At 36.3% G+C, this 26,212-nt stretch overlaps 8 protein-coding genes across 13 annotated transcripts; 2 read left to right on the forward strand and 6 right to left on the reverse strand.

The window, feature by feature from the left end:
- Positions 1 to 1,437: 1,437 nt before the first annotated feature.
- On the reverse strand, positions 1,438 to 4,246 carry LOC106382357 (actin-related protein 3). 2 transcript variants are annotated; one of them, XM_013822370.3, is made up of 9 exons: positions 3,992 to 4,246; positions 3,449 to 3,908; positions 3,079 to 3,225; positions 2,889 to 2,981; positions 2,636 to 2,755; positions 2,319 to 2,429; positions 2,102 to 2,227; positions 1,891 to 1,989; positions 1,438 to 1,717 (listed from the first exon to the last, which is right to left on the reverse strand). In XM_013822370.3, exons 1-9 carry the CDS (start codon positions 4,036 to 4,038, stop codon positions 1,700 to 1,702), a joined length of 1,221 nt encoding a protein of 406 aa, XP_013677824.2. In that variant the 5' UTR covers positions 4,039 to 4,246; the 3' UTR covers positions 1,438 to 1,699. The 2 variants fall into 2 exon arrangements, with proteins under 2 accessions (XP_013677824.2, XP_013677823.2); XM_013822369.3 differs by having other exon boundaries at positions 1,438 to 1,725.
- An 856-nt stretch (positions 4,247 to 5,102) lies between these two features.
- Positions 5,103 to 6,376, forward strand: LOC125576973 (cytochrome P450 86B1-like). Its single transcript, XM_048737539.1, has one exon. The coding sequence runs from the start codon at positions 5,162 to 5,164 to the stop codon at positions 6,374 to 6,376; it is 1,215 nt and encodes a 404-aa protein (XP_048593496.1). The 5' UTR covers positions 5,103 to 5,161.
- Positions 6,377 to 6,929: 553 nt separating this feature from the next.
- LOC125577177 (actin-related protein 3-like) lies at positions 6,930 to 9,955 on the reverse strand. 2 transcript variants are annotated; one of them, XM_048738219.1, is made up of 9 exons: positions 9,662 to 9,955; positions 9,119 to 9,578; positions 8,749 to 8,895; positions 8,438 to 8,530; positions 8,194 to 8,313; positions 7,872 to 7,982; positions 7,655 to 7,780; positions 7,444 to 7,542; positions 6,930 to 7,272 (listed from the first exon to the last, which is right to left on the reverse strand). In XM_048738219.1, exons 1-9 carry the CDS (start codon positions 9,706 to 9,708, stop codon positions 7,255 to 7,257), a joined length of 1,221 nt encoding a protein of 406 aa, XP_048594176.1. In that variant the 5' UTR covers positions 9,709 to 9,955; the 3' UTR covers positions 6,930 to 7,254. The 2 variants fall into 2 exon arrangements, with proteins under 2 accessions (XP_048594176.1, XP_048594175.1); XM_048738218.1 differs by having other exon boundaries at positions 6,930 to 7,280; positions 9,662 to 9,953.
- An 831-nt stretch (positions 9,956 to 10,786) lies between these two features.
- Positions 10,787 to 12,546, forward strand: LOC106378790 (cytochrome P450 86B1-like). The gene has a single exon (XM_013818866.3). The coding sequence runs from the start codon at positions 10,827 to 10,829 to the stop codon at positions 12,402 to 12,404; it is 1,578 nt and encodes a 525-aa protein (XP_013674320.2). The 5' UTR covers positions 10,787 to 10,826; the 3' UTR covers positions 12,405 to 12,546.
- Positions 12,547 to 12,795: 249 nt separating this feature from the next.
- Positions 12,796 to 14,589, reverse strand: LOC106379916 (cytochrome P450 71B28). Its single transcript, XM_013819763.3, has 2 exons — positions 13,622 to 14,589; positions 12,796 to 13,547 (listed from the first exon to the last, which is right to left on the reverse strand). The coding sequence occupies exons 1-2, from the start codon at positions 14,519 to 14,521 to the stop codon at positions 12,960 to 12,962; spliced, it is 1,488 nt and encodes a 495-aa protein (XP_013675217.2). The 5' UTR covers positions 14,522 to 14,589; the 3' UTR covers positions 12,796 to 12,959.
- Positions 14,590 to 16,737: 2,148 nt separating this feature from the next.
- On the reverse strand, positions 16,738 to 18,851 carry LOC106382359 (cytochrome P450 71B2). 3 transcript variants are annotated; one of them, XM_048738220.1, is made up of 3 exons: positions 18,423 to 18,499; positions 17,884 to 18,349; positions 16,738 to 17,518 (listed from the first exon to the last, which is right to left on the reverse strand). In XM_048738220.1, exons 1-3 carry the CDS (start codon positions 18,497 to 18,499, stop codon positions 16,907 to 16,909), a joined length of 1,155 nt encoding a protein of 384 aa, XP_048594177.1. In that variant the 3' UTR covers positions 16,738 to 16,906. The 3 variants fall into 3 exon arrangements, with proteins under 3 accessions (XP_048594177.1, XP_013677828.2, XP_022546083.2); XM_013822374.3 differs by having other exon boundaries at positions 17,884 to 18,851; XM_022690362.2 differs by having other exon boundaries at positions 17,896 to 18,838.
- A 1,791-nt stretch (positions 18,852 to 20,642) lies between these two features.
- Positions 20,643 to 22,373, reverse strand: LOC106382361 (cytochrome P450 71B2-like). Of its 2 annotated transcripts, XM_048738222.1 has the most exons (3): positions 21,931 to 22,007; positions 21,392 to 21,857; positions 20,643 to 21,308 (listed from the first exon to the last, which is right to left on the reverse strand). In XM_048738222.1, the coding sequence occupies exons 1-3, from the start codon at positions 22,005 to 22,007 to the stop codon at positions 20,697 to 20,699; spliced, it is 1,155 nt and encodes a 384-aa protein (XP_048594179.1). In that variant the 3' UTR covers positions 20,643 to 20,696. The 2 variants fall into 2 exon arrangements, with proteins under 2 accessions (XP_048594179.1, XP_048594178.1); XM_048738221.1 differs by having other exon boundaries at positions 21,392 to 22,373.
- A 1,353-nt stretch (positions 22,374 to 23,726) lies between these two features.
- Positions 23,727 to 26,014, reverse strand: LOC106382360 (cytochrome P450 71B2). Its single transcript, XM_013822376.3, is given in 2 exon segments — positions 23,727 to 24,973; positions 25,047 to 26,014. Coding segments are annotated over 2 exon segments (1,509 nt in total). The 5' UTR covers positions 25,944 to 26,014; the 3' UTR covers positions 23,727 to 24,361.
- Between the last annotated feature and the right edge of the window lie 198 nt (positions 26,015 to 26,212).

Raw genomic sequence — 26,212 nt, forward strand, 5'->3', positions numbered from 1 at the left:
AGCATATCTTCCATACGAAATCATAATTATTTTTATTTGAAGAGATATGCTGTTGTTATTAGGATAGATTGGCGCGATTCTTGCATGCGGCTTCCATGCAGAATTTGTCCAATAAGCAATTAAGCTTACCCTATCCATCACGTGTGCGCTAAGCAATCACGCACTAATCTTTTTGTGTTGAGAATAATCTTTTTCAACTACTTGTGTATATTGTAGTGGAGTTTTCAGTTGAAAATAATGTTTTATTTGATTTAAAGATTGATATCTTTGTAAAATGAACTGTGCATAGATGATAAACGTAAATTAGATCTTTAATAATGGTACTAAATATCACAAAAAATAAATTCCGTATGATCAATGTTTCTTTGAGGATGAAAGTAAGTTAATATAAGAATGTGGTTTTGTGTAAGTAACAATTCACAGAAAAGCCCTTTTTCAAAAAAAAAAAATTATATATATTCTATTTGACCTAATTAAAAGTTTCATACCTTTTAAAAAGTGAAGTGTTCATAGATGAAGACAGTTAGTGATATTTTGTTGTTTGGAAAAGAAAGACACATGGCATAGGTTTGTAGTCATGGTTCTCTGGTTTTTTAGTTTTAATGGTTCTTCATTTTCCGTACGTTCAGGCAAAGATTCATATCCCGTACACCTGACAAGTAGAGACGGTAAGAGAAGAAAGTACTAATTACGTTTGGCACAACATTGTTCCAAAGAGAACAAGAACATAGAAAAGGAACGGATAATAATGAGTTTTGTCCTTTTAAAATAGTTGGGTTGGTTCTGGTGTATTATTCAGTGAGTGAGAGCAAGAGGTAGCTGGGAATCAAAGTAGGTATTTTCATTACAATTCAAATGGTTAAATAGAGTAAAAGAGGCGAGTTTAGAGACATATTTGGTAACATGTTCATCTTTTGTCACATAAAATAAAGGTTTCATTTGTTCTCATATATAGCACATATAGATCTCCAATACATATATCACATGATACAAAATGTTGTGTAATTGAGCATGCAGAGATGCACGTACATATAAAATTCAAATGCATATATCATATGATATACATGTCATGTGTAAGTGTTGGGTTCTTCAAAAGAGCAGTTCTAGACTCTTGAGGTATAATCGTTATTGCTTAGGTCAAGCTTGAGCAATGAAGACAGACTTCCAATAGATGATGTCAATGTCATTGGATAAAAGTTTTTTAAGACAAATAGATCGAATAGTAAACAAAAAGGGATTCAGAATTCTTATCAAAATGTTGTAAATATTTACTCTTCCCAAATATTACAAGGTGAAAAATCTCACTCTGGTCTGTAAAAATCGATCGGTTATCACCGGCACCGATTATGCAGTTGTAGATCCAAAACAGTGGCATCGACAAATTAAATAGGTGCATTCACTTCAATGGTATTTGATGCGTGTGGTACGTTTCACAGAAGAAACAAAGCCGACTTCTACATACTTTATTCTTTTATTTTGTCTGAAAATAATGACTTCTTCTACATCAACCCTAGCTTTCACTTGACTGTGAACCCTATTACCCTAAAGACAAAGACAAATATCTTGAGTTGCAAGTAACTAAAATAGTGTTTCAAACAAACATTAACATGATCTAAGATGATGCTGACGCAGCTTCAATTGATTTCAATACATCCCCTTGAACACCGGATTAGTTCGGCATATGCTTGCTCCACATTCCTCATACTCCTCTTTCGTTCTGCAACTCTTCCATAACAAAAAAAAAAAGAAGAAGCTCATCGATTGTTTCAAACCAATCAAACCATGAGTCTGGTTTTCCTAAATAAAGATGTTCTCTAAACCGTTCTAGTCCTTTATAACCGGTGACAATTCAATTCAAGTAAGAAATTCACAAATAGCTTGTTTACATACCGCGAAAAACTCAGGGGTTGATGAAAGCACGGAGCCTCCAAACCAAACTGCAAACTTCTGGACAGGGTGGCTCACGACATTAACCTCGACAGGTTGAGACTGTTATTATAAATATCAACACAGAGGAAACAGAACATGGTTAATATATAACTAACATAGGCCACATATATCTGTTTACTTTTACTTTGCAGATATCAAAATATTTTTTTACCGTGATTTCACCACCAGTACGTGCGTTATTAGCAAGAACACGAGCATCAACAATCTTCTTGAGATCCCTTTGTAACCTTCTTCCGAAATCTTTGAACATAGTTGAACCTCCGGACAATACTATATTCTGAAATGATTTTCACAAATTCGTCAGTAACAAAAAAGAGACAGCAGATCGGAAATATCTTAAAACTCTTATCAAACTTTGAGCTTCAGACCTTATACAAAGCTCTTCGTGTGTCAATTGGTGCAGACTGGATACACTTGTCTATTACAGCTGGTAAAGAAGTTATAAAGTCATTGCTGTATATCTCTGGATTAAAGAAGACCTGTAACACACAAAATCTCAACATATCACCGGTAATAACAGAAAATTGACAGAGCATCTTCTAAATAAACACCATTCAGTAATCAGAACAGAATGCTAAGAACAGTGGAATTGCTTTAGTTATAACTTATCATGCACCAATAAAAGAACTCGGTCTCCGATTCTGGCTATCTTATCATCCTAGGAAACAGAGAAATGGTAACAAACCTCAGGTCCAAGGAATCGTTCATATCCCACATCGCAAGTGTACGGTGCACCAGTCTTTGGCTTAACACCTTTCCATTGTTTGATATACTTTCCTGGTTCTTTGTCGTGTTTATTATACTCCTGCGACCATAAGAATGTTCAGTCATCTGTATCACTTTTCTTGAGCTCAATGTCAAGCCTTTTCAGCATACATGTCAGTAATCTATCATTAGAAAACTAGTACGTCAACCACTAATAAGCATTAGTGCATTACCTTTACGATGTCTGAACAAGTGTAGCAGTACATTTCCTTCACTTTACGGGCTACATCGAATGAATCTTCTGGTGGTATATTCTCACCTCTTTCCTACAGTAAATAATGAAATGAGAAGTTCCATGAACGTAATACATCAACTTAAACCAGTAAACACCATACCAATTATAAACTATACACAAGTGCATACCCGCATGAGTTGCTGGATAAAGAGGGTGACATCTTTGCCAGCAATTGGTATTGACTTGATACAGCTCGCAATAACATAACCTTCTGCAACAGGCACAACACGAGTCGCCCCATCTCCAACATCCACCACAACCCCTGTCATCTCACACTAAGAAGAACTGTACGTCAAATAAATAGGCGAGCATAACAAGACAGAACAAAAGACAAGTTCTTTCAGTAACTCATCCCACTTAAAACAAAACTGAATAGAGTATAATCAACTATTGACAACATGGAAAGATTCAGACAGCCCACAAGCAAACATAAAAGATCATTTTCATCCCAGCAAACAACATAAGAACTTGTAGAAAAGACAATGTGCTACCACCTACCTTTGATGTAGTGTACCCAGCAGCAAGTGCAAGCACCGAGTTAACAGCAATGTAAAGCCCAGGAACATTAAAAGTCTCGAACAAAATCTCTCCAGTGTACTCTCGACTCTCAGGAGGAGTAAGAGGGCTTTCAGTGAGAAGAAAGTAATGATCCTCAGGATCACATCTCAAGTAATTGAACACACACTGCTGCCAATACCTTTCCATAGCATCCCAATCCTCAACTTGACCATGCTCGATCGGGTAACGAAGATTATAAGTGCTACTAGACCGAGACTTCGCAAGAGCTTCGTCTCCGATAAAGAAGTCCATATCAGCCGCAACTCCAGCGTTGTGCTGTGCCGCCCAAGTTCCCTTTAAAGAACTCTTGGGTTGGCTCAAGAAAGACTCGTTGGCTGCGACTACCGATGGGAGAATGAAACACGGTTCCACATTACCCGCGAAACCCATTTTCGTGTACCTGCAATACGCAAAATGAATCTCGTTGAGGCATTTTGTCGAACACCTTATGCGCATGATTGTAAAAATCGAAACTTTACGTACCCAGTTCCGTTGTCGATGACAACGGCGGGTCGAGAAGTCGGATCCATTACGCCGGAGACGGTGGAGGATCTGCGAGGTGAGATCCGAAACAGTGTCCAACGGAAGAACGATAATTGATACTCGTAATCCCTCAAATCTCGATCTGCCTTGCTCGATCAAGGATCAAAAGAGAAACCTCTGGCTTGCTTCTTATTCTCGCGCCCTCCGTCAACAGAAGTTGAGTTTCCATAAAAAAAAAAAAAGTTGAGTTTCCGACAAGGTGCCACGTGGTTAAGACAATGTCACCGTCGTCGGTTTATGCTTTGAATCTTTTTATTACCGTCTGTTAGTTCGGTTCAAGTGAACCTAACCGAATCGATAACCGAGATTGATTTAAGAAACCAAACAAATTTCAATCCAACTGAACCGAATTCAAATGGAAAAGACTATTAATCTTATTGATTACGATGTCTAGTGGAAGACAAGACGAGTCTCAAGTGATCACGACGCTTCAACCATCGGCAAAAGCTAGCACCTGTGTGACTCTCTTGAGTTTTTTTATTCTGATGATGCATTAAAATATTATATATACATAAATCATTTATGATTTTAATTTATAGACTCTGATCACTAGAAGATATAAACTCTCTTATGGTTTGTAGAAACACGATGCAGGATGCATGCATGATATATAATTCATCAGATATTTTGTTATAAGTTATCATGCAAGACAATAATTTTAGATTAAAAAGTAAAATGTGAATTTTGACCAAAAATCACCTTATACAACTTTATAAAACGAATTGGATTATTTAATTATTGGTATTTTCAATTCTTTCTTTAGTATAGTGAATTGCCAAAAAAACATGCATACACCTATGTCAGACAGACTCACAAAAGACATGACAAACATATTTTGCATATTTTTGGGAATCATTTTTCTTCTTCATTTTCCAATAAACACACAATTAGCATTTGCCATCCCAAGACCTTGACCTTACGTCTCCAACAAGAAACCTCACATTCTTCAAATATAGACCAAGTCTGCACGAAGACAGCAAATGTAAGTCCTAAATCATAACAGGAAATGCATGACACATGTTTTCCTCCAACACAATTTGAAATTCTCAAATATCTATCGAAACAATGAGATTACCACCTACAAAAATATTTCAGTGAGTGAAACTTACAATGTCTTTAACAGAGCGAGTCTTTAATCATCTTTCTCTCTTCGATCTATCTCTTGCGTTGTTAGGTCTGTTTGTTTTTTGTTGTTTGCGTGAGAAGTTAACCAATAAGCACGGGCCAATGCTGTGGCCAGTGTTCGGCATTACCCTAGAGTTTTTCATTCATAAAAATGATGTCTATGGATGGGTCACAAAGTCTTTAAAAAAATCCCGAAACACGTTTCTTTACCGCGGGTTCTGGCTTGATGGATCTCAAGGAGCCGTGACTTGTTCTCCTGCCAATGTTGAGTACATGCTCAAGACCAACTTCAAGAACTTCCCCAAAGGTACCTTCTTTAAAGACCGGTTCAAAGATCTCCTCGAGGAGGGTATCTTTAACGCTGATGATGAGTCCTGGAAAGAGCAACGACGGGTCATCATAACCGAAATGCATTCAACTCGGTTCATGGAGCATTCCTTTCAAACAACACAACGTTTAGTAAGGAAGAAGCTGTTGAAGGTTATGGAGAGTTTCGCTAGGTCACAAGAAGCTTTTGATCTCCAAGACGTGCTCTTGCGCTTGACGTTTGACATCATATGCATCGCGGGTCTTGGAGATGACCCGGAGACTCTAGCTCAAGATCTTCCTCAAGTTCCATTTGCTAAAGCTTTTGATGAAGCAACGGAGTCTACGTTGTTTAGGTTCATGATCCCTCCATTTATATGGAAACCAATGAGGTTCTTAGACATAGGGTATGAGAAAGGTCTAAGAAAAGCTATTGACGTCGTGCATGGATTCGTGAATAAGATGATTATGGATCGTATCTGCATGGTCAATAATGATGAGACGTTAGATAATAGATCTGTCCTTACAAGAATTATTCAGATAGAGAGTCATAAAAAAGGTAACGAGATTGGTCCTTCAACCATTAGGTTTTTTAGACAGTTTTGCACAAGTTTCATCTTAGCGGGACGTGACACAAGTTCTGTTGCAATTTCATGGTTCTTCTGGGTGATACAAAGACACCCACAAGTTGAAAACAAAATCATCCAGGAGATCAGAGAAATCTTGAAACAGAGAGGAGATCCTTCAGACAGTAGTCTCTTCACGGTCAGAGAACTAAACAACATGGTGTATCTACAAGCAGCAATTTCAGAAACTCTAAGACTTTACCCACCAATCCCTATGGAGATGAAACAAGCCATTGAAGATGATATGTTGAGTGAGAGCAAGAGGTAGCTCGGAATCAAAGTAGGTATTTTCATTACAATTCAAATGGTTAAATAGAGTAAAAGGGGAGAGTTTAGAGACATATTTGGTAACATGTTCATCTTTTGTCACATAAAATAAAGGTTTCATTTGTTCTCATATAGCACATATAGATCTCCAATACATATATCACATGATACAAAATGTTGTGTAATTGAGCATGCAGAGATGCACGTATATATAAAATTCAAATGCATATATCATATGATATACATGTCATGTGTAAGTGTTGGGTTCTTCAAAAGAGCAGTTCTTGACTCTTGAGGTATAATCGTTATTGCTTAGGTCAAGCTTGAGCAATGAAGACAGACTTCCAATAGATGATGTCAATGTCATTGGATAAAAGTTTTTTAAGACAAATAGATCGAACAGTAAACAAAAAGGGATTCATAATTCTTATCAAAATGATGTAAATATTTACTCTTCCCAAATATTACAAGGTGAAAAATCTCACTCTGGTCTGTAAAAATCGATCGGTTATCACCGGCACCGATTATGCAGTTGTAGATCCAAAACAGTGGCATCGACAAATTAAATAGGTGCATTCACTTTAATGGGAATTGATGCGTGTGGTACGTTTCAAAGAAGAAACAAAGCCGACTTCTACATACTTTATTCTTTTATTTTGTCTGAAAATAATGACTTCTTCTACATCAACCCTAGCTTACACTTGACTCTGAACTCATGAACCCTAAAGACAAAGACAAATATCTTGAGTTGCAAGTAACTAAAATAGTGTTTCAAACAAACATTAACATGATCTAAGATGATGCTGACGCAGCTTCAATTGATTTCAATACATCCCCTTGAACACCGGATTAGTTCGGCATATGCTTGCTCCACATTCCTCATACTCCTCTTTCGTTCTGCAACTCTTCCATAACAAAAAAAAAGAAGAAGCACATCGATTGTTTCAAACCAATCAAACCATGAGTCTGGTTTTCCTAAATAAAGATGTTCTCTAAACCGTTCTAGTCCTTTATAACCGGTGACAATTCAATTCAAGTAAGAAATTCACAAATAGCTTGTTTACATACCGCGAAAAACTCAGGGGTTGATGAAAGCACGGAGCCTCCAAACCAAACTGCAAACTTCTGGACAGGGTGGCTCACAACATTAACCTCGACAGGTTGAGACTGTTATTATAAATATCAACACAGAGGAAACAGAACATGGTTAATATATAACTAACATAGGCCACATATATCTGTTTACTTTTACTTTGCAGATATCAAAGTATTTTTTTACCGTGATTTCACCACCAGTACGTGCGTTATTAGCAAGAACACGAGCATCAACAATCTTCTTGAGATCCCTTTGTAACCTTCTTCCGAAATCTTTGAACATAGTTGAACCTCCGGACAATACTATATTCTGAAATGATTTTCACAAATTCGTCAGAACCAAAAAAGAGACAGCAGATCGGAAATATCTTAAAACTCTAATCAAACTTTGAGCTTCAGACCTTATACAAAGCTCTTCGTGTGTCAATTGGTGCAGACTGGATACACTTGTCTATTACAGCCGGTAAAGAAGTTATAAAGTCATTGCTGTATATCTCTGGATTAAAGAAGACCTGTAACACACAAAATCTCAACATATCACCGGTGAAAACAGAAAATTGATAGAGCACCTTCTATAATCTATATCAACACCATTCAGTAATCAGAACAGAATGCTAAGAATATTGGCATCGCCTTAGTTAAAACTTATAGTGCACCAGTAAAAAACATGGTCTCCGATTCTGCCATCTTATCAACCTAGGAAACAGAGAAATGGTAACAAACCTCAGGTCCAAGGAATCGTTCATATCCCACATCACAAGTGTATGGTGCACCAGTCTTTGGCTTAACACCTTTCCATTGCTTAATGTACTTTCCTGGTTCTTTGTCGTGTTTATTATACTCCTGCAACCATATGAATGTTACAGTTTATCAATTTTCCTGTGTTCAATGTTAAGCATGATGCCAGTAATCAATCATATTACAAAATTAGTATTATTTGACTTAAACGTCAACCACTAAGAATTACCTTTACGATATCTGAACAAGTGTAGCAGTACATTTCCTTCACTTTACGGGCTACATCGAATGAATCTTCTGGTGGTATATTCTCACCTCTTTCCTACAGTAAATAATTAAATAAAAAGTTTCAGGAAAGTAATACATTAACTTAAACCAGTCTCTGAGGAATACATCTAACACTGTATAAACAGGATGAGGAGCTACCATAGAATGCAAAATTTGTATTTAACTCATACAACCAAGTAAGTATCTTTAAATGACACAGACAAAGAATTAAAACCAACAACAAAGGAAGACCAAATATAAATTAGTGCATACCCGCATGAGTTGCTGGATAAAGAGGGTGACATCTTTGCCAGCAATTGGTATTGACTTGATACAGCTCGCAATAACATAACCTTCTGCAACCGGCACAACACGAGTCGCCCCATCTCCAACATCCACCACAACCCCTGTCATCTCACACTAAGAAGAACTGTACGTCAAATAAATAGGCGAGCACAACAAGACAGAACAAAAGACAAGTTCTTTCAGTAACTCATCCCACTTAAAACAAAACTGAATAGAGTATAATCAACTATTGACAACATGGAAAGATTCAGACAGCCCACAAGCAAACATAAAAGATCATTTTCATCCCAGCAAACAACATAAGAACTTGTAGAAAAGACAATGTGCTACCACCTACCTTTGATGTAGTGTACCCAGCAGCAAGTGCAAGCACCGAGTTAACAGCAATGTAAAGCCCAGGAACATTAAAAGTCTCAAACAAAATCTCTCCAGTGTACTCTCGACTCTCAGGAGGAGTAAGAGGGCTTTCAGTGAGAAGAAAGTAATGATCCTCAGGATCACATCTCAAGTAATTGAACACACACTGCTGCCAATACCTTTCCATAGCATCCCAATCCTCAACTTGACCATGCTCGATCGGGTAACGAAGATTATAAGTGCTACTAGACCGAGACTTCGCAAGAGCTTCGTCTCCGATAAAGAAGTCCATATCAGCCGCAACTCCAGCGTTGTGCTGTGCCGCCCAAGACCCCTTTAAAGAACTCTTGGGTTGGCTCAAGAAAGACTCGTTGGCTGCAACTACCGTTGGAAGAATGAAACACGGTTCCACATTACCCGCGAAACCCATTTTCGTGTACCTGCAATACGCAAAATGAATCTCGTTGAGGCATTTTGTCGAACACCTTATGCGCATGATTGTAAAAATCGAAACTTTGCGTACCCGGTTCCGTTGTCGATGACAACGGCGGGTCGAGAAGTCGGATCCATTACGCCGGAGACGGTGGAGGATCTGCGAGGTGAGATCCGAAACTGTCCAACGTAAGAACGATAATTGATACTCGTAATCCCTCAAATCTCTATCTGCCTTGCACGATCAAGGATCAAAAGAGAAACCTCTGGCTTGCTTTCTCGCGCCCTCCGTCAACAGAAGTTGAGTTTCCGAAAAAAAAAAAAAGAAGTTGAGTTTCCGACAAGGTGCCACGTGGTTAAGACAATGTCACCGTCGTCGGTTTATGCTTTGAATCTTTTTATTACCGTCTGTTAGTTCGGTTCAAGTGAACCTAACCGAATCGATAACCGAGATTGATTTAAGAAACCAAACAAATTTCAATCCAACTGAACCGAATTCAAATGGAAAAGACTATTAATCTTATTGATTACGATGTCTAGTGGAAGACAAGACGAGTCTCAAGTGATCACGACGCTTCAACCATCGGCAAAAGCTAGCACCTGTGTGACTCTCTTGAGTTTTTTTATTCTGATGATGCATTAAAATATTATATATACATAAATCATTTATGATTTTAATTTATAGACTCTGATCACTAGAAGATATAAACTCTCTTATGGTTTGTAGAAACACGATGCAGGATGCATGCATGATATATAATTCATCAGATATTTTGTTATAAGTTATCATGCAAGACAATAATTTTAGATTAAAAAGTAAAATGTGAATTTTGACCAAAAATCACCTTATACAACTTTATAAAACGAATTGGGAATATTAATTATTGGTATTTTCAATTCTTTCTTTCGTATAGTGATTTGCCAAAAAAACATGCATACACCTATGTCAGACAGACTCACAAAAGACATGACAAACATATTTTGCATATTTTTGGGAATCATTTTTCTTCTTCATTTTCCAATAAACACACAATTAGCATTTGCCATCCCAAGACCTTGACCTTACGTCTCCAACAAGAAACCTCGCATTCTTCAAATATAGACCAAGTTTGCACGAAGACAGCAAATGTAAGTCCTAAATCATAACAGGAAATGCATGACACATGTTTTCCTCCAACACAATTTGAAATTCTCAAATATCTATCGAAACAATGAGATTACCACCTACAAAAATATTTCAGTGAGTGAAACTTACAATGTCTTTAACAGAGCGAGTCTTTAATCATCTTTCTCTCTTCGATCTATCTCTTGCGTTGTTAGGTCTGTTTGTTTTTTGTTGTTTGCGTGAGAAGTTAACCAATAAGCACGGGCCAATGCTGTGGCCAGTGTTCGGCATTACCCTAGAGTTTTTCATTCATAAAAATGATGTCTATGCATGGGTCACAAAGTCTTTAAAAAAATCCCGAAACACGTTTCTTTACCGCGGGTTCTGGCTTGATGGATCTCATGGAGCCGTGACTTGTTCTCCTGCCAATGTTGAGTACATGCTCAAGACCAACTTCAAGAACTTCCCCAAAGGTACCTTCTTCAAAGACCGGTTCAAAGATCTCCTCGAGGAGGGTATCTTTAACGCTGATGATGAGTCCTGGAAAGAGCAACGACGGGTCATCATAACCGAAATGCATTCAACTCGGTTCATGGAGCATTCCTTTCAAACAACACAACGTTTAGTAAGGAAGAAGCTGTTGAAGGTTATGGAGAGTTTCGCTAGGTCACAAGAAGCTTTTGATCTCCAAGACGTGCTCTTGCGCTTGACGTTTGACATCATATGCATCGCGGGTCTTGGAGATGACCCGGAGACTCTAGCTCAAGATCTTCCTCAAGTTCCATTTGCTAAAGCTTTTGATGAAGCAACGGAGTCTACGTTGTTTAGGTTCATGATCCCTCCATTTATATGGAAACCAATGAGGTTCTTAGACATAGGGTATGAGAAAGGTCTAAGAAAAGCTATTGACGTCGTGCATGGATTCGTGAATAAGATGATTATGGATCGTATCTGCATGGTCAATAATGATGAGACGTTAGATAATAGATCTGTCCTTACAAGAATTATTCAGATAGAGAGTCATAAAAAAGGTAACGAGATTGGTCCTTCAACCATTAGGTTTTTTAGACAGTTTTGCACAAGTTTCATCTTAGCGGGACGTGACACAAGTTCTGTTGCAATTTCATGGTTCTTCTGGGTGATACAAAGACACCCACAAGTTGAAAACAAAATCATCCAGGAGATCAGAGAAATCTTGAAACAGAGAGGAGATCCTTCAGACAGTAGTCTCTTCACGGTCAGAGAACTAAACAACATGGTGTATCTACAAGCAGCAATTTCAGAAACTCTAAGACTTTACCCACCAATCCCTATGGAGATGAAACAAGCCATTGAAGATGATATGTTTCCAGATGGGACATTTATAAAAAAGGGTTCAAGGGTTTACTTCTCTATCTATGCCATGGGAAGGATGGAATCAGTATGGGGTAAAGACTGTGAAGACTTCAGACCAGAGAGATGGATCCATGCAGGGAAGTTTGTTAGTGACGACCAATACAAATATGTTGTGTTCAATGCTGGGCCTAGGCTGTGTCTAGGGAAAACATTTGCTTACTTACAAATGAAGATGATAGCTGCTTCAGTCTTGTTAAGGTATTCAATCAAGGTTGCTCAAGATCATGTGGTTGTCCCGAGAGTTACTACTAACTTGTACATGAAGTACGGTCTCAAGGTGACCATCACGCCAAGGTCGCTGGAAGAGAAGATACTAGAGTCATTCCACATGTAGAAAGCATTTTAATTAGAATACAATACTTTCTAGAGTTACTTAGTTTTTATGATTAATACTAAACCCACAATTTAATCATCTTTTGATCTTTTAGTACTAGTTTATTAATGAGAAACGTATAAACTTGTTTTGGAGCAGCTAATCCTTTGAATATATCTCATATCAATATCATTTTGACACATGAGCAGAAACGGCGCCATCTTCTCCAAACCTTATTATATACTCTTTCTATTTCATATTAAATATCATTCTAATATTTTTTTACGTAAAAATATTACTTTATAATTTCAGTGCAAATTTTATTTACCTTAAATTAACTGCAAAATGCATTGATCTTGTAAATGCATGTGTAATTAATAGAAACTTATTTACATTTCATTCACTTTCTTAATAGTTAAAGTGACATTTATTTAGAAACGGATGAAGTATTTAATACAAGAGTAATAGAAGATTAACCATAATAGAAGATTTACAGCTAACTAAGAACAATACACCCTTTAATTCTTAATGAAAACATACAGTAACCAAATATTAAGCTGTTAAAAAAAAAAGATTTTAGTGGTGAAGAACTTGAAAGAGGTCAAGAGCAACTTCATTTCCGGTAATGATCTTGTCAGCTTCTTCCTTCTCAGGCAATCCCCAATCAAAGAAGTAAAGCAAATTCAACAATCCCAATTCAACAATGGCAACCCCCAATGCCATCCCTGGACAAATTCTCCTACCAGACCCAAACGGTAAAAGCTCAAAGTTCAATCCCTTGTAATCTACAGAACTATCAAGAAACCTGTCCGGGTTAAACTCATCTGGATTTGTCCACAGTTCTGGATCACGTGCAATCGCGTAAGCATTGATCAAGATCTTAGTTTTTGGGGGAATATCATACCCTTGGATCTTAATGTGAGTTAACGTCTCTCTTGGGAGCAAAAGTGGAGCTGCTGGGTGTAACCTCAATGTCTCCTTAACCATTAGCTTGAAGTAATGAAGTTTGGTAACATCTTGTTCTGTGATTCTCTCTTTATTGTTCCCAAGTGTTGTCCGAATCTCGTCTTGCACTTTCTTCATCACTCTAGGGTTTCTGATCAGTTCAGTCATTGCCCATATCATTGTGGAGGCGCTTGTGTTAACTCCCGCTATAAAAATGTCCTGGTATATAACATAGGTAGCTTGTGTTACAAGAAAACAAAGACTTGTTATACAAGAAAGATGCAAAACATTACCGATATCATTCCTTTGAGATTATCTGTGGTCGGCTTGAAAGAGTCTCCATCTTTGTCTTGATTCCTCATCATATCGATCATGACGTCAATAATATCATCAGAGCTCTCTTCTACTCTTCTTCTTCCAGGGTTAAGATGATCATCGAGAATATTCTGGAGGAAGCTGTCAACTTCAGAGAATATACTTTCTAGTCTCTTGTTCTGACCAGAGATCATATCGATGAATCTACCGAATCTTCCAGGAAAGAAGTCAGAGAACATAGACGTCCTCGTGACGGATTCACACTTTTGCACAAACTCTGCGATGCTGTCTTCATCTATGAACTCACAGTCCTGGAGATTTAACCTAAACCCTATCCTACAGACTATACTCGCGACTAAGGTGAAAAGGGTTTTGTTCAAACTCACTAAAGATTGGCTCGAAGCAGATTCAGAAAGTTTCTTGACCAACACGTTACTCTCTTCCTCTCTGATATACCTAAAGGATTGTAGCTTCTTCATGCTGAAGAGCTCGATAACAGCGAGCTTTCTCAACGCCTTCCACTCCTCACCGTAAGGCATGAACCCTATGCCTTTGCAGTTGTAAGAGATTGTTCTGGTCCCGACCGTCTCTGGTCGGCTACAACACTCTAGGTCATGGATCTTGAGCATTTCCTCTGCTGCGTCTCTCGATGAGATCACGACCACGGGGACGAATCCGAAGCGGAGAAGCACGACTGGTCCATACTTTTGGGTGAGATTTAGACGGTTCCTTGGATGTAACTCTCGGCGTTGGTGTAAGTTTCCGATGATAGGAAGCTTTAGTGGACCTGGAGGGAGATTCCATTTAGAAGGCTTGAGATTTTGCAAGACGATCAAGATTAGGGGAAAGAGGAAGAGGAAACAGAGGAAGATTAACATGTTCGTTGTCCTGTTTTCTTGGTTCTGTCTTCCTCTTCTGTAGAGTCTTGGAGTTCAATAATAAATAAAATAAACGAAGCTAGGCAATATCTGTCTGTCAGAGATGCATCAGATGTTTTGTTAAACATGAATTATTGATTTGATTTGATTTGGTTCAGCTCATGTGTCGCTGTCGACAATAATCCAAAAATTTTAAGTGACCATTAAAACAAGATATAGCCTAATCTTCACTTGTTTTATCATTATTTCTTTTGATAAAACACTCTTACTTGTCGTAGTAAAATTGATATAAGATTAGGCTAATGAGCCTCAAGCCCAAATATATGAACAAGTAGTTAGATTATATGTTTCTACATTCTTCATTGCTAGTAAAACGTTTAGAAGATTTCTGATTTCGGTTCCGTTTAGTTTGGCCTGATTCGTTTCAGTTTATAATCATCCTGTTACGGAAGCGGAATATAAAAAAACTCAAACTATTGATTTTGCCTAGATTTCGTATGATTTTTTTTTGTTTAATCCGATACAACGAAATTAACTGCCAATAGACAATTGATATTGAGAAGGGCTTATTTATTAAATAATAATAAAAAGAGGTAATTAGATTTATAGTGAGAAGTTGAACAGAGATAAGAAAAGAAATGAAGAGAGAATGAATATTTTTGGTTAAATAGTGTATTTGTATTTTTGTATGGTTATAAGAGTAAAATCTATACTATTATTTGCGAAGTAAAATTTTACAACGGAGCTCTCACGCTAAAAGTTAGAGCGGTTAATATCGTTTTTACCCTTAATGAATAAAATCTCTAAATTAACTAAAATATAAAAAAGAATTTAAAATTATTTGGTTAGATAAGTTATTATTAATAATAGAAAAACTTATCCAAAATCTGAAAGATATATTTTAAAATAAAAGATAATTCCTATATATTTTGTGTTGTTATCCGAAAACATATTTTAATAAAAAATTTAAATACTAAAAATTTTAAACTAAAAACACACAGAAAACATATAACCTAATATTATTCAAAAAATATTAATCATATTTTATACTCAATTATTAATTTTAATAGATAATTTTAGATAATTTTTATTACATGTCAATATAAAACAAATTTAGTTGAGGGGTTTTAACGTTAAAACCCCATAAATTTTCTATCTTTTACTTTATTATATTAAAATAAATATAAATTCATGTATATAGTTTTATGTATATTTTTATGTATATATAAATATTTTGAGGATTATTTTACATAGTTATAGATATTTTATTAAAATAAAAAACTTTAGTGTATATAGAAAATTTAATATTAGATTAATTATTAAATATTTAAAAAGCATGAAAATAACTTATTCAAATTTTTTTGAATTGATAATATATTTTTACAAAATTTTATAAAATTATTAAGTCCGCAAGTGCGGGCAAAACGCCTAGTTTCCTATTAAAAACGCTCTTTTGGATATTTTTCTCATCTCAAAATGAACAACAATTTCCTCAAAACATCAGCATTAGAAATCTATTATACATATAAATTTCTTAAAACCTAAAACCTCAGAATTTTATTATAATATAATTAATGAATAAAAATAAATAAATGGAGAGGTAAATTAAACATCAAGTTTCTTTTGGACAACTAGAAATGCGGCAATTTTTGGGGCTCTTCCAAATTATAATATCTTGAAATCGGTCTGATTTACTGATTGATATTCGACTCTACACATGGAAATAGACATCCCAACTAAACAATAATTCTCATTTACAAACAAAACTATACAGTACTTCTCTTATCCAAAAATGAATAGTACCTTTTCTGTGGTACCAATTTTCTCTAGTGATTTCATTTCCTCCACTAGTAATTTATCCTACTCATTAGTATGCATTGCGACTTGTGAGTGTCAGAAACACCAGCCATTTTAATTTAATACTATGTTTTGTGAGTTTTCTCAATAAATATTTAAATGTTGGACAAGAAACAAACCCCAATAAATTGAGACTATCAATATTTGTATTTGAATTTAGGGATTATACTATTGCAACTCTAAAAATGAAAAAAACATGGTTTTGAAGATAAAATATGGATTAAGAGAAATATTAGACGTTATGATGACATTATTCAACTGATTATATAATATAATTCAGCAATATTTTAAGTTCTGAAAAGAAAATATGTATTAGAATGTCTTGGGTTTCAAATTGTCAATGGCCAAACCTTTTAAAATCAAATGAACAAACTTAATTATTTATTGATACATTATTGTTCAAACATCAATTCTTACATAAAGCAACAATTTATAAAAGTCTTACGAGTCCTTGTCGTGAACTTTCCATGGTATTCTTAACATTTGTATCCAAAAAAAAACATGGTATCAAGCTTTAAGGACTCCACATCAGTAACGCCGAAGGGGCACAAGTTGAAGAGGTACTTTCTTGACAATGGAGATATTACCAGCTTCTTCCATATCAAGTTCTCCAACTTTCATCCCATCAGGCAATCCCCAATCGAAAAAGTAAAGCAAATTCATCAATGCTAGCTCCACGTTAGCAACCCCCATTGGCATCGCAGGACACATCCTTCGACCAGAACCAAACGGTAAAAGTTCATAATGTTGTCCTCTGAAATCTACAGAACTATCAGTAAACCGTTCAGGGTTGAACTCTTCAGGGTCGGTCCAACGCTCGGGGTCGCGTCCTATGGTCCATACGTTAATTTGAATTTGCGTTTTCGGAGGAATATCGTAGCCTTGGATCTTGACGTGAGACATTGTTTCTCTTGGAATTATAAATGGAAGTGCTGGATGTAACCTGAATGTTTCCTTGACTATGAGCTTCAAGTAATCAACTTTGCCTATATCATCTTCAGTGATTCTTTCCCTGTTCAGTCCAAGGGTGGTTCGAATATTTTCTTGAGCTTTCTTCATTACTCTAGGGTTTTTAACGAGTTCTGCCATCGCCCAAATCATTGTTACTGCGCTTGTATCAATCCCCGCGAGAAATACATCCTGAAATCCACATAACAACACAAATAAAAAAACTAGTGTAATATAGTTGTTAATTATACCATCTCAAATTATTTTTATGTTATGTTCAGAAAAATATTAATGGTATGTTTAACTAATCAATTATGTATATTTAAAATTAAATATTTTTTACAAAAATAAATAAAATTAAATAACTCCACATATATATATATATATATCTAACATAATCTTAAATCTATAAATATATCTATAAATTTAAAGCTTTTTACATTAATTTATCTATTTACTTTTTCACAAATTATTTTTAAATTTTTTATACTCATATCCTATTCAACTGCTCTATTTGCACGTAGTAAAAAGACAAAACCAAGATTTGAGGTTTTTACCATGAGGATTGCCTTGACATTATCCATATTGAGTTTGAAAGAATCATCATCTCCCTGTTCATCGATCATATCCAACATCATGGAAACAATATCCTGATTTTTCCTTCCTTCTGGCTTCAAGTGATCATCAATTACATGTTGATAAAAAGCATCAAGCTCCTCAAACACTTTGCTGATCCTCTTGTGTCGTTGAAACAACAAGTCTAAGATTCTCCCAAATACACCAGGGAAGAAGTCAGAGAAAGTGAAATCCCCTAGAGCTACTGTTGCTTCGGTAACAAGCTCCTCGATCTTTTCTTGATCGATATAGAAGTCGCTCTCGTGGAAGTTCTGTCCTAAAGCCACTCTACAAATGATACTTGCGGTAAGGGTGAAGAAGGTCTTGCTTAAATCTACAGGAGATTGTGTCAAAGCCGCTTCAGACACTTTCTTCACCACAAAACCAACCTCGTCCTCTCTTATATACCTAAATGATTGAACCTTCTTAAGGCTAAAAAGCTCGATCACCGCCAGTTTTCGCATCTCCCGCCAATACGCACCGTACTGCGAGAAGGTGATGTCTTTGAAACCGTAGGAGAGTTTTCCGGTCCCTACCGTCTTTGGTCGGCTGCAACATTCCAAGTCATGAGTTTTGAGAACTGCTTCAGCTGCTTCACTCGATGAGATCACAACCACTGGAACAGACCCCAGTCGAAGAAGTACAACTGGTCCGTATTTGATGGAGAGGTTATGAAAACATCTGTGGGGCAGTCCTGCAAGATGGTGTAAGTTCCCAATGATCGGAAGACTTGAAGGGCTAGGTGGAAGATTGAACTTTGAGTTTTTAGTCTTTTTAAGAAAGATTGATGATACAAGAGTAAGAAACAAAGCCAAGAAGAAACAGGGCAAGATCTCCATTTTTAATCTTTCGCTGTTTCGTAGAGAGATGACTGTAGGTTTCGGAAGGGCCTTTGTATATATAAAGATATGATAAAAGACTCGGTAAATGTCCTGATCAATACGTTAACTCTCTCTGAAAGCAAGTGGTTGAAATTTTTTTGTGACCATGTTCCTAGTTTTGTGGAATATATTATCTTCACTGGATTCATCAATGCGACAAAAGTCTAGTAACTTAAAAAGTTTTGTGGTCCAACACTTCAACAGTCACGTGTTCTGTTACTCTTTGCTATGATTGGTTGATTGGATAGCGTGGCACTTATATATTGGATCATTGGTCACAAGCCATGCCTTCTTTTTGTTGCTAACAAGGACGTGTTGGATTAAAATATTCTATCGTTTTTTTTCTTCATTTGAAATGATAAAATATTCTATCGTTTAACACAAAAATTATTTTATACACTGATAATCTATCTAAAGTCTTTCTACCACGTCGTCTGACGTGAGTACAAGTTTCTTGAGCGTGGTTGAATACATTCTTCAATGTTTATGACTTTCTTGAGGGTGGTTGAATTCATTCTTTAAAGTTTTTTTGTTCAATAATTGTAATATTAGTTTGACTTGGTCCTTTTGGCTAAGATCATGTCCTGATTTGGTTTGTTTTAGGTTTCCTGTTTATGGAAAATACTAATCTATTCGTTTAGTTATTACGAATCCCGGAAAAAAAGGATTTCAATTCTACCGTGGAAGAAATGACACAACAAATAACATATAACGAATAATTTAAGCAAAACATTTTATAAAGGGCAATTGTCAATAATAGCACCTTTTGAAGTTTATGTCTCAAAAATAGCACTAGAAGGAGAAAGTCACAAAAATGACATTCATTAAAGGGTAAAATATCTCTAATACCCTTGGTTTAAAATTAAATAAACAAACAAAAATAAATAAAAATAAATAAAATAAAATAAAAAAAATGAATTTTTTTTTCATAGTTTCAAATTATATGTTTTCAGATTCGAAATTTTTACTTTTTTTTATTTTGAAATTTTTTTTCGAATTTTTTTTTTATTTTTTTTTCAAATTTTCTTTTTATAATTTAAAAATACTTTTTGAAACTGTTTTTAAAATTTTATTTTTTATTTTAGTTTTTAGTTTTTATAAAATTTTAAACCCTAATTCCAAAACTCCACCCCTTAACTCTAAACCCTAAGGTTTGAATTAATTAACCCAAGGGGTATAAGTGTATATTTACCTCTTTAATGAAACCTATTTTTGTGACTTTGAACCTTGAGTGCTACTTTGGGAACAAAAACTTGGTTTAGTGCTATCCTAGTCTTTTTCTCTTTTATAAAAGCAATGAGAAATTAACTTTATACTCCGATATTAAAATTTTGTGATATTCCAAAAGTCAACATCACGTATGATTCGCAACCAATAATCTAAATCTTATTGATGTTAAGCTTATTACCATTTTACAGTGTGGATATAGTACTCGAAGACCACTGGAACTAAAAATATATCATTAATCACTATATATAATTATATTTAATGTGAAAACGACAATTTATGCTAAAGGTTCTCTAATAAAGAAAATTCAACCTGGATTTTTCAAGTTTCTGAGAAACTAACAGATTTAATAGTAAAAATCACGTTTGTGCACACCTAATATGAACTAAAACATATATTCTTCTACAACAAAATGAACATTTTACAGTAGTAGGTGTGGACACAAACTAGATTTATACAAATTATTAAAATAATAATAATATTTTTTGGATAACGTATTAAATAATGTAACTTGTCAAACTTTATTAGTTTGGACATATTGTTCGTCATACATTAATTAATTATTAATTTTACAATATTTTTTAAAAAAACTTAAAGGTTTTATCCTCGAGCTATTATCCATGTTGTATGTTTTTTCTTACTGCCCACTAATGGCGTTGAAAGGGCACAAGTTGAAGAGGTAGTTTCTTGACATACGTGGGATTGTCAGCTTCTTCCATATCAAACTCTTCAATGTTCATACCATCAGGCAATCCCCAATCGAAAAAGTAAAGCAAGTTCATCAACCCTAGCTCCACGGTAGCAGTCCCCATTGCCATGGCAGGACAAATCCTCCTACCGGAACCAAACGGTAACAACTCAAAATGTTGTCCTCTAAAATCTACAGAACTATCTTCAAACCGTTCAGGAATAAAATCTTCAGGGTCGGTCCAACGCTTCGGGTCACGTCCGATTGTCCATACATTAACTTTGATCTGCGTTTTAGGAGGAATGTCATAGCCTTGAATCTTGACGTGGGACATTGTTTCCCTTGGGAGCAAAAATGGAACCGGTGGGTGTAACCTGAATGTTTCCTTGATTATAAACGTCATGTAATCAACTTTTCCTAGGTCTTCTTCAGTGATTCTCTCCCTTTTGTGCCCTAGGGTGGCTCGGATATTTTCTTGAGCCTTCTTCATCACGTTAGGGTTTCTAACGAGCTCGGTCATCGCCCATATCATAGTTGTGGCGCCTGTATCTATCCCCGCGAGAAATACATCCTTAAGATAAACATAACAAACACACCAAGTTTTAATCATTATTACTTGCTAAACAAGAAACATGGTTTAACATGAGATTTTACCATGATGATTGCCTTGACGTTATCCATATCGAGTTTGAAATAGTCTTCACTTCCTTGTTTATCAATCATATCCAACATCAAGGAAACAATATCCAGATTTTTCCTTCCTTCTGCCTTCAAGTGTTCATCAATCACGTGTTGGTAAAAAGCATCAAGCTCTTCAACGACTTTGTTGATCTTCTTGTGCCGTTGAAACAACCAGTCCACGAAGCTTCCAAGTGCACCAGGGAAGTAGTCAGAGAAAGTGAACGTCCCTAGAACTTCCCCTACTTCGGTAACAAGGTCTTCGATCTTTTCTTGGTCGATAACGAAGCCGCTCTCGTGGAAGTTCAGTCCTAAGGCCACTCTACAGATGATGCTTGCCGTGAGAGAGAAGAAAGTTTTGTTTAGATCCACAGGAGATCGTTTCAAAGCCGATTCGGATACTTTCTTCACCATCAAGTAACTCTCTTCTTCTCTTATATACCTAAAAGACTGAACCTTCTTAAGACTGAAAAGCTCGATGACCACCAGCTTCCGCATCTCGCGCCAGTACTCACCGTACGGCGCGAAGTTGACGTCTTTGAAACCGTAAGAGAGTTTTCCGGAGACGAGGGTGTTTGGTCGGCTGCAACATTCCATGTCATGGGTTTTGAGCACTTCTTCAGCTGCTTCACTCGATGAGATCACAACCACTCGAAGAAACCCTAGACGGAGAAGCATCACTGGTCCGTATTTGATGGAGAGGCTGTGAAAATATCTGCTGGGACATCCTGCGAAATGGTGTAAGTTTCCGATGATTGGAAGAGATGAAGGGCTAGGAGGAAGATTGAGTTTTGAGTTTTTAAGGTTTGTAAGAAAGATTGATGAAACAAGAGCAAGAAGAGAAACTAAGAGGAAATAGAGCAAGACAGCCATTTTTCTCTTCCTCTGTCTTTTGCTCTGTTTCTTGATGAGATGAACTTAGTAATCGAAGGGTCGTGTCGTGTGTATGTATAAGATGAGTGGAAGAAGTTTACGACCCCATGCATGTTGTATAAGTTGTAACAGAACTTACTATATTTGCTGAAAATGTTCAAAGTATTCTCTTTGGAATAACGAGTGTGATAAGTGCATGATTAAGTCTTGTGGTTCAAACATCATCTTCTGATCTGTTAAGACTTTGGCATGTTTGTTTGAGTGAGGACAAGTAGTCACCGATCGGTTTAAGATGCATGCATGTTGTATAAGTTGTAACGGAATTTACTTAAATTGCGGAAAGTCTCAAAACTATCTCCTCTTTGGAATAACGAATTTGATAAATGCATAATTAAGGCTTGTGGTTCAAACATCACCTTCTTTTATGTTAAGACTGTGGTATGTTTTGTTTGCCTCTACCTTCCCTCACTCTGAGATTTTATGGACATAAACATTTTGGGAGTATTCCTATATATTATTTTCAAAAAAGGATTGGAGCCTATACTAAAGTATTATTGAACTATGGCCACATCTGCCCTGCCTCCCCTTGGTCTAGATCCTCTTTTTTTCTGCTAGACTTTGTCATGACATATAATTTGTTTATTGTATAACATGGCACTGATTGATTGGATCACTGAATACGTACAAACGTACAAGTATGGCATCTTAATAGGGAGGTGTCCAATTATAATTTCAGACCATTTAAAGACCAGGACATTTTATGGCACTAGAACACAAAAATGTGGGTGACCAAGAGTTATCAAGAGTAATGACTATAAAACATGGGACATGGTCACATGTGAGATAACTCTACTAATTATATTTCACCCATATTACATTATTGTTTAAAATTTCAGTTAATTTTTTATTGTAAAAAGACAGAGACGTGTTCGATTAAAATATTCAATCGTTTAACACAAAACTTAATTAATACACTGATAATCTATCTAAAGTCTTCTTACCACGACGACGGACGTGAGTACAAGTTTCTTGTGGGTGGTTGAATTACTTCTTTAATAACAATGTTTATCTGTCCAAACTATATAATGGGGGTGATTGGTAGTTGCTGTAGGTGCTGTCCACAGCCCTATTTATTTCCACAGCACTAAATTCAGAGCAATCAAGCTTTAAATTTTTTTTTGAAACCACAGCTCTTAAAATATCCTACAGCTGTACAAGTGCTCTGCAGAGCCAAATATCCAAAGCAATTTTTTAGTGCTTCAATAAAATTCTACAGCAATAAAATCTAAAGCCACAGCAAAAAGTCTACAGATTTTTTTCTACAGCAAAATATTTAAAGCTACAGCCATTACCAATCGGACCCAATATTTATTAGTCTGGTTTGGTCATTTTGGAAGATCAAGTCTGGATTTGTTTTGATTTATGTTTCCTATTTATGGGAAACTACTAGTCCATTCGTTTGTTATTAGAAACTTGAAAAGGTTTTATATCCTAGCATTGAAAATATATCACCCAACAAAGAACATAAAACAAAATTATTTCAGTAAAACATCTACTAAAGCAAAACGAGAAATAAGTTGTATGATACTCCAACATTCCAAAATTCGCATATGATTTACAACCAATCGTCTTATATTATATCAATATTTAGTTTATTGGCATTTCACACTAGGGATATAGCATTATAACTAAATTAACATACATTTTGAAGAGAAAAATGAATAGTAAAAGAAATTTCACCATCCCCAAGTGACCAAGTCATTAAGCATTAATATAGAGATTTGCTGGTAGCTGGAAGTTGTACAAGTTTATAATACTATAGTAGGAGTAGGCACAAACTGGATTCGAAGAAAATAGTAAAATAATAATAAGATCTTTTGATCACAAACTGGATTTGAAGAAAATAGTAAAATAATAATAAGATCTTTTGATAACTTGTCAAACTTTATTACTTTAGGATAAATTGTTCATCATACATTAAATCTTTATTATATTTTACAATAATTTCGAAATAGCTACAAGGTTCGGTTCACACAAACTATCTCCGTGTTGTAGAGCTTCACTGACTGCCCCTTAATGGCGTCGAAGGGGCACAAGTTCAAGAGGTTGTTTCTTGACAGTGCTGAGAATGCCAGCTTCTTCCATATCAATGTCTCCAACTTTCATTCCATCAGGCAATTTCCAATCAAAATAGTAAAGCAAATTCATCAGGCCTAACTCCACGGTAGCAATCCCCAGTACCATCGCAGGACATACCCTTCGACCAGAACCAAACGGTATTAAGTCAAAGTGTTGTCCTCTAAAATCTACAGAACTATCAGTGAACCGTTCAGGGTTGAAATCTTCAGGGTCGGTCCAACGCTTGGGGTCACGTCCTATGGTCCATACATTAACTTGAATTTGTGTTTTGGGAGGAATGTCGTAGCCTTGGATCTTGACGTGAGACATTGTTTCCCTTGGGAGCAAAAGTGGAACCGGTGGGTGTAACCTGAATGTTTCCTTTATTACAAGCTTCAAGTAATCAACCTTTCCTAGGTCTTCTTCAGTGATTCTCTCCCTTTTGAGCCCTAGGGTGGCTCGAATGTTTTCTTGAGCTTTCTTCATCACACGAGGGTTTCTAGCGAGCTCGGTCATCACTCAAATCATAGTTATGGCGCTTGTATCAACCCCCGCGAGAAATATATCCTGAAACATTCCATAAAAAACATACCAAGTCTGAATCATTTTTACTTGTTACACAAGAAACATGAGATTTTACCATGAGGACTGCCTTGACATTATCGATATCGAGTTTGAAAGAATCTTCACTTGCTTGTTTATCGATCATATCCAATATCAAGGAAATAATATCTTGATTTTTCCTTCCTTCTGGCTTCAAGTGCTCATCAATAACTTGCTGGTAAAAAACATCAAGATCTTCAAAGACTTTGTTGATCTTCTTGTGTCGTTGAAACAACCAGTCCACGAATCTTCCAAGTGCACCAGGGAAGAAGTCAGAGAAAGTGAAACTCCCTAGAGCTTCCGCTGCTTCGGTAACAAGCTCTTCGATCCTTTCTTGGTCGATAAGGAAGCCTCTCTCCTGGATGTTCTGTCCTAAAGCTACTCTACAAATTACACTTGCGGCGAGGGAGAAGAAAGTTTTGTTTAGATCCACGGAAGATTGTTTCAAAGCGGATTCTGATACTTTCTTCACCATGAAGTCACTCTCTTCTTCTCTTATGTACCTGAATGATTGAACTTTTCTAAGACTGAAAAGCTCGGTGACCACGAGTTTCCGCATCTCCCGCCAGTACTCACCGTACGGTCCGAAATTAATGTCTTTGAAACCGTAAGAGAGTTTTCCGGTCCCTACAGTCTTTGGTCGGCTGCAACATTCCAAGTCGTGTGTTTTGAGAACTGCTTCAGCTGCTTCACTCGATGAGATCACAACCACTGGAACAGACCCTAGACGGAGAAGCATCACCGGTCCGTGTTTGATGGAGAGGTTATGAAAACATCGATGAGGCAGTCCTGCAAGATGATGCAAGTTTCCAATGATTGGAAGACTTGAAGGGCTAGGAGGAAGATTGAGTTTTGAGTTTGTCATCCTTTTAAGACAGATTGATGTTAAGAGAGTAAGAAGCGAAACCAAGAAGAAACAGAGCAAGATAGCCATTTCGTCTCTTCCTCTGTTTTTCTTTTCTTTTGATCTGTTTCTTGTGGATACGAACTTGGTTATCACGAGGGTTTTGTAATATATAAGAAGAGTGAAAGAACCTTATCACGTCACGTATGTTGAAAGTTGTAACAGAAAATACTAAATTTCTGAATAGTAAACGTGACAAAAGCAGTCACTATCTGAGCCAGGGCTTGTCTTGCTAATAGGGGCTGCGTTCGATAAATGATTTCAGACAAAAGTCTAGGGCTGTCACAGTCGACTATTTG

The sequence above is a fragment of the Brassica napus genome, chromosome A8, assembly GCF_020379485.1.
Source record: "Brassica napus cultivar Da-Ae chromosome A8, Da-Ae, whole genome shotgun sequence".
Classification (NCBI taxonomy): domain Eukaryota; kingdom Viridiplantae; phylum Streptophyta; class Magnoliopsida; order Brassicales; family Brassicaceae; genus Brassica; species Brassica napus.

Excerpts from the sequence above, each read along its gene's own strand:
- LOC106382359 (XM_013822374.3), bottom strand. The coding sequence starts at position 18,780 with ATGGAGATCTTGCCCTGTTTCTTCTTGGCTTTGTTTCTTACTCTTGTA. Across the intron at positions 17,519-17,883 it reads ATGTCAAGGCAATCCTCATG|GATGTATTTCTCGCGGGGAT; the intron begins GTAAAAACCTCA and ends TGTGGATTTCAG.
- LOC125576973 (XM_048737539.1), top strand. The coding sequence starts at position 5,162 with ATGTCTTTAACAGAGCGAGTCTTTAATCATCTTTCTCTCTTCGATCTA.
- LOC106382357 (XM_013822369.3), bottom strand. The coding sequence starts at position 4,038 with ATGGATCCGACTTCTCGACCCGCCGTTGTCATCGACAACGGAACTGG. Across the intron at positions 3,909-3,991 it reads GTCATCGACAACGGAACTGG|GTACACGAAAATGGGTTTCG; the intron begins GTACGTAAAGTT and ends TGCGTATTGCAG. Across the intron at positions 1,990-2,101 it reads GTACTGGTGGTGAAATCACG|TCTCAACCTGTCGAGGTTAA; the intron begins GTAAAAAAATAT and ends TTATAATAACAG.
- LOC106379916 (XM_013819763.3), bottom strand. The coding sequence starts at position 14,521 with ATGTTAATCTTCCTCTGTTTCCTCTTCCTCTTTCCCCTAATCTTGATC. Across the intron at positions 13,548-13,621 it reads ATCTCAAAGGAATGATATCG|GACATTTTTATAGCGGGAGT; the intron begins GTAATGTTTTGC and ends GTTATATACCAG.
- LOC106382361 (XM_048738221.1), bottom strand. The coding sequence starts at position 22,288 with ATGGCTGTCTTGCTCTATTTCCTCTTAGTTTCTCTTCTTGCTCTTGTT. Across the intron at positions 21,309-21,391 it reads ACGTCAAGGCAATCATCATG|GATGTATTTCTCGCGGGGAT; the intron begins GTAAAATCTCAT and ends GTTTATCTTAAG.
- LOC106378790 (XM_013818866.3), top strand. The coding sequence starts at position 10,827 with ATGTCTTTAACAGAGCGAGTCTTTAATCATCTTTCTCTCTTCGATCTA.
- LOC125577177 (XM_048738218.1), bottom strand. The coding sequence starts at position 9,708 with ATGGATCCGACTTCTCGACCCGCCGTTGTCATCGACAACGGAACCGG. Across the intron at positions 8,531-8,748 it reads TTATCCAGCAACTCATGCGG|GAAAGAGGTGAGAATATACC; the intron begins GTATGCACTAAT and ends TATTTACTGTAG. Across the intron at positions 7,781-7,871 it reads CACGAAGAGCTTTGTATAAG|AATATAGTATTGTCCGGAGG; the intron begins GTCTGAAGCTCA and ends AAATCATTTCAG.